Source organism: Molothrus aeneus, chromosome 29, assembly GCF_037042795.1.
Source record: "Molothrus aeneus isolate 106 chromosome 29, BPBGC_Maene_1.0, whole genome shotgun sequence".
In the NCBI taxonomy this organism is placed as follows: domain Eukaryota; kingdom Metazoa; phylum Chordata; class Aves; order Passeriformes; family Icteridae; genus Molothrus; species Molothrus aeneus.
Genome location: NC_089674.1, coordinates 2,558,508 through 2,561,700, shown reverse-complemented (window position 1 = coordinate 2,561,700; position 3,193 = coordinate 2,558,508). Strand labels below are relative to the sequence as shown.

The window sequence follows — 3,193 nt, the reverse complement described above, 5'->3', positions numbered from 1 at the left end:
CTCTGCCGCTCTCGGGCCGGTGCCGCGGTTCTCCCCCGCGCGGCGGCGCGGGGCGGTGGCGGCGGAGCGGCGGCGGCTCGCCCCCCCCACCGGCGGCTCTCCCCGCCCCGGGGGCCCGGCCGGGCGCGGATTGGTGCGCGGCGCCGGCCCCCTCGGAGCGCGGCCGCCATCGGGGCTATTTGACGTGTCGGTGGGGCCGGGGAAGGGCTTCGTCTCGCCGGGGCCGCCGCCGCCGCCGCTCCGCCGCCCGCCCGGCCCGGCCCGGCCCGGCCCCGCGGAGCCCGGGCACCCCCCCCCTTTCCCCCGCCCCAAATGAGCGGCGCTCCCGGCGGGCCCCGGCCGAGGACCCCGCCGAGCCGCGGAGCCGCGGCCGCCCCGTCGCCCCGGCCGCCCCCCGCCGACCCGCTGCGCCAGGCCAGCCGGCTGCCCATCCGCGTCCTGAAGATGCTCAGCGCCCACGGCGGCCACCTCCTGCACCCCGAGTACCTCCAGCCGCTCTCCTCCACGCCCGTCAGCCCCATCGAGGTCAGTGCCCGCCGCCCCCGACCGCGCCTCGCACCCCCGGAGCCGCGCTCCCGGTTCCCCCGGCCGGCTGCTTCCCAGCCCGGCGCTCCCGGTTCTCTCCCAGCCGGGCTCTTCCCGGTGCTCCCGGCATTCCCGGCCGCCGCTCCCGGTCCCCCCGGCCGGGCTCTTCCCAGCCCGGCGCTCCTGGTTCTCTCCCAGCCGGGCTCTTCCCGGTGCTCCCGGCTTTTCCCGGCCGCCGCTCCCGGTTCTCCCGGCCGGGCTCTTCCCGGTGCTCCCGGCTTTTCCCGGCCGCCGCTCCCGGTTCTCCCGGCCGAGCTCTGCCCTGCCCGGCGTCTCCGCTCCCCCCACCCCGTTCTTTCCCTCCCCCGCCGCCGCCGCAGCCCCGCTCCCCCCCCACACCCCACCCGGTCCCTCTTCCCCCCGGCCGGGCGCGTCCCCCCGCCCCGTCCCCCCCATCCCCGCGCCCTGGCTCGGTGCCGGGCCCGGCCCCGGGCTCTCGGCGGTGGGGGGAGGCCGGTGCGGGGGCGCCGTCGGGGTCCCCCCTGACCGGCTCCGCTCCGCCCGCAGCTGGACGCCAAGAAGAGCCCGCTGGCGCTGCTGGCCCAGACCTGCTCGCAGATCGGGAAGCCCGACCCGCCGCCCTCCTCCAAGCTGAACGCCGTGGCGGCCGCCGCGCCCGCCGCCGACAAGGAGCCCTCGGCCCGGCCCGCCGCGCTGAAGCCGCCGGGCAGCGGGGACGCGCCCGCCGAGGACAAGTCGAGCTTCAAGCCCTACTCGAAGGGCGGCGGGGAGCCCCGCAAGGAGGGCGGCGCGGACAAGGCCGGCTTTCGGGTGCCCAGCGCAGCGTGCCCGCCGTTCCCCCCGCACGCCGCCGCCTCCTCGCCCGGCGGCTCCCGCGGGGCTTCGCCGCAGCACCCCGAGCCCAAGGGCGCCGAGGAGAAGAAGGAGCCCGAAGGCGGCAAGCCCAGCCCCGAGGGGACGGGCGGGGCGCTGGGGCGCGGGGTGGTGGAGGCCGGGGCGCACGGCGAGCCCCCCTCGGGCCGCAAGTCGGAGCCCCCCGCGCTGCCGCCCGCCGGCCATGTGGCCCCCGTGTCGCCCTACAAGCCGGGCCACTCCGTGTTCCCCCTGCCGCCCTCCAGCATCGGCTACCACGGCTCCATCGTCGGCGCCTACGCCGGCTACCCGTCCCAGTTCGTGCCCGGGCTGGACCCCACCAAGCCGGGGCTGGTGGGCAGCCAGCTGCCGGGGGCGCTGGGGCTGCCGGGCAAACCGCCCAGCTCCAGCCCGCTCACCGGGGCCTCGCCGCCCTCCTTCATGCAGGGATTATGCCGGGACCCGTACTGCCTGAGCTACCACAGCGCCTCGCACCTGGGCTCCAGCAACTGCTCCAGCTGCGTGCACGACCCCGGCAGCCTCAAGAGCGGATACCCCTTGGTGTACCCCACGCACCCCCTGCACTCGGTGCACACCACGCTCTCCTCCAGCGGCACCCCCAGCCTGCCCGGCCACCCCCTCTACACCTACGGCTTCATGCTGCAGAACGACCCCCTGCCCCACATATGCAACTGGGTGTCTGCCAGCGGACCCTGCGACAAGAGGTTTGCCACCTCGGAGGAGCTGCTCACCCACCTACGGACCCACACGGCCCTGCCGGGGGCCGAGAAACTCTTGGCGGGTTACCCTACCTCCGGGCTGGGCTCTGCAGCCTCCTGCCACCTGCACCTCCCGCCCGCCGCCCCCGGGAGCCCCAACACCTTACCGGCCTCGCTCTCCTTGAGGAGCCCACACACTTTGGGACTAAACAGGTACCACCCCTACGGCAAGAGCCACTTGCCCACGGCCGGCGCCCTGCCCGTGCCCTCCTTGCCGGCTGCCGGACCTTACTACTCCCCGTACGCTCTCTACGGCCAAAGACTCACGTCAGCCTCGGCTTTGGGATATCAGTAACCGGCTCAGCCCCAGCCCTCCGCGCCCTCCTTGGACTCTGTATTTATTACTGTATGTTAGCTTAAAGCTGGGAATATAAGTGCATTATACACCAATGAATCAATGGTATGCAAAAAAGTCTGTGTCCCAAAAAAAAAAAAAAAATAATAACCCGAAAAAAAGAAAAAAAAAAATCCCCTCTTTACTTTGCAGGTGTGGGGCTTTGGTTTTCCCCTTCTGTTTCTTTTGAAATTATTTTTTTTCCTTCCCCTTCTTAATTTCCCCCGAGAAATTCTTGCATGACTCCTGCCACACATGGAAAAGCAAAAAAAAAAAAAAAAAAAAAAGGCATTTTCCTCCTTCCCTTCTGCGTTTTATCGCTCTGGGATTCTGTTCTCTGCATTTGTAACTTGCAGATGTAAATTTTTTTTTGTAATTTTTTTCTTATTTTTAATCTTTGGGGTTTTCGAATTTTTTTTTTTTCGTTTTAAAAATTTTTGTGGTTTATTTTTTTTTTTAATTTTACTCCTTTTTTTTTGGTATTTTTTTTTTCTTTTTGCCCTGTGTCCGGGGCCGGGGGGGGGCTACACCGGTTGGGTGATGCTCACCCCAGGCCGTGCCCCGCCGGGGGCTGCAGGACCCCGCGTGTCCCCCCCTTATGTCGGTGGGGGGACCGGAGGAGCGGCGGGCGCAGCGGCAGGACCGGCGGCCCCGGGCGGGCGGACGAGCCCCGGTAAGTCTG

General features: G+C 69.4%; 1 protein-coding gene across 1 annotated transcript; it reads left to right on the top strand.

Moving 5' to 3' along the window:
• Nucleotides 1–312: 312 nt before the first annotated feature.
• Nucleotides 313–2,791, top strand: ZNF703 (zinc finger protein 703). Its single transcript, XM_066567365.1, has 2 exons — nt 313–525; nt 1,093–2,791. Exons 1-2 carry the CDS (start codon nt 313–315, stop codon nt 2,470–2,472), a joined length of 1,593 nt encoding a protein of 530 aa, XP_066423462.1. The 3' UTR covers nt 2,473–2,791.
• Nucleotides 2,792–3,193: the final 402 nt, after the last annotated feature.

What these genes read in the sequence shown, in the direction of transcription:
- ZNF703 (XM_066567365.1), top strand. Translation starts at nt 313, where the DNA reads ATGAGCGGCGCTCCCGGCGGGCCCCGGCCGAGGACCCCGCCGAGCCGC. An exon ending in CGCCCGTCAGCCCCATCGAG is followed by an intron (nt 526 to 1,092) that starts GTCAGTGCCCGC and finishes CTCCGCCCGCAG; the next exon opens with CTGGACGCCAAGAAGAGCCC.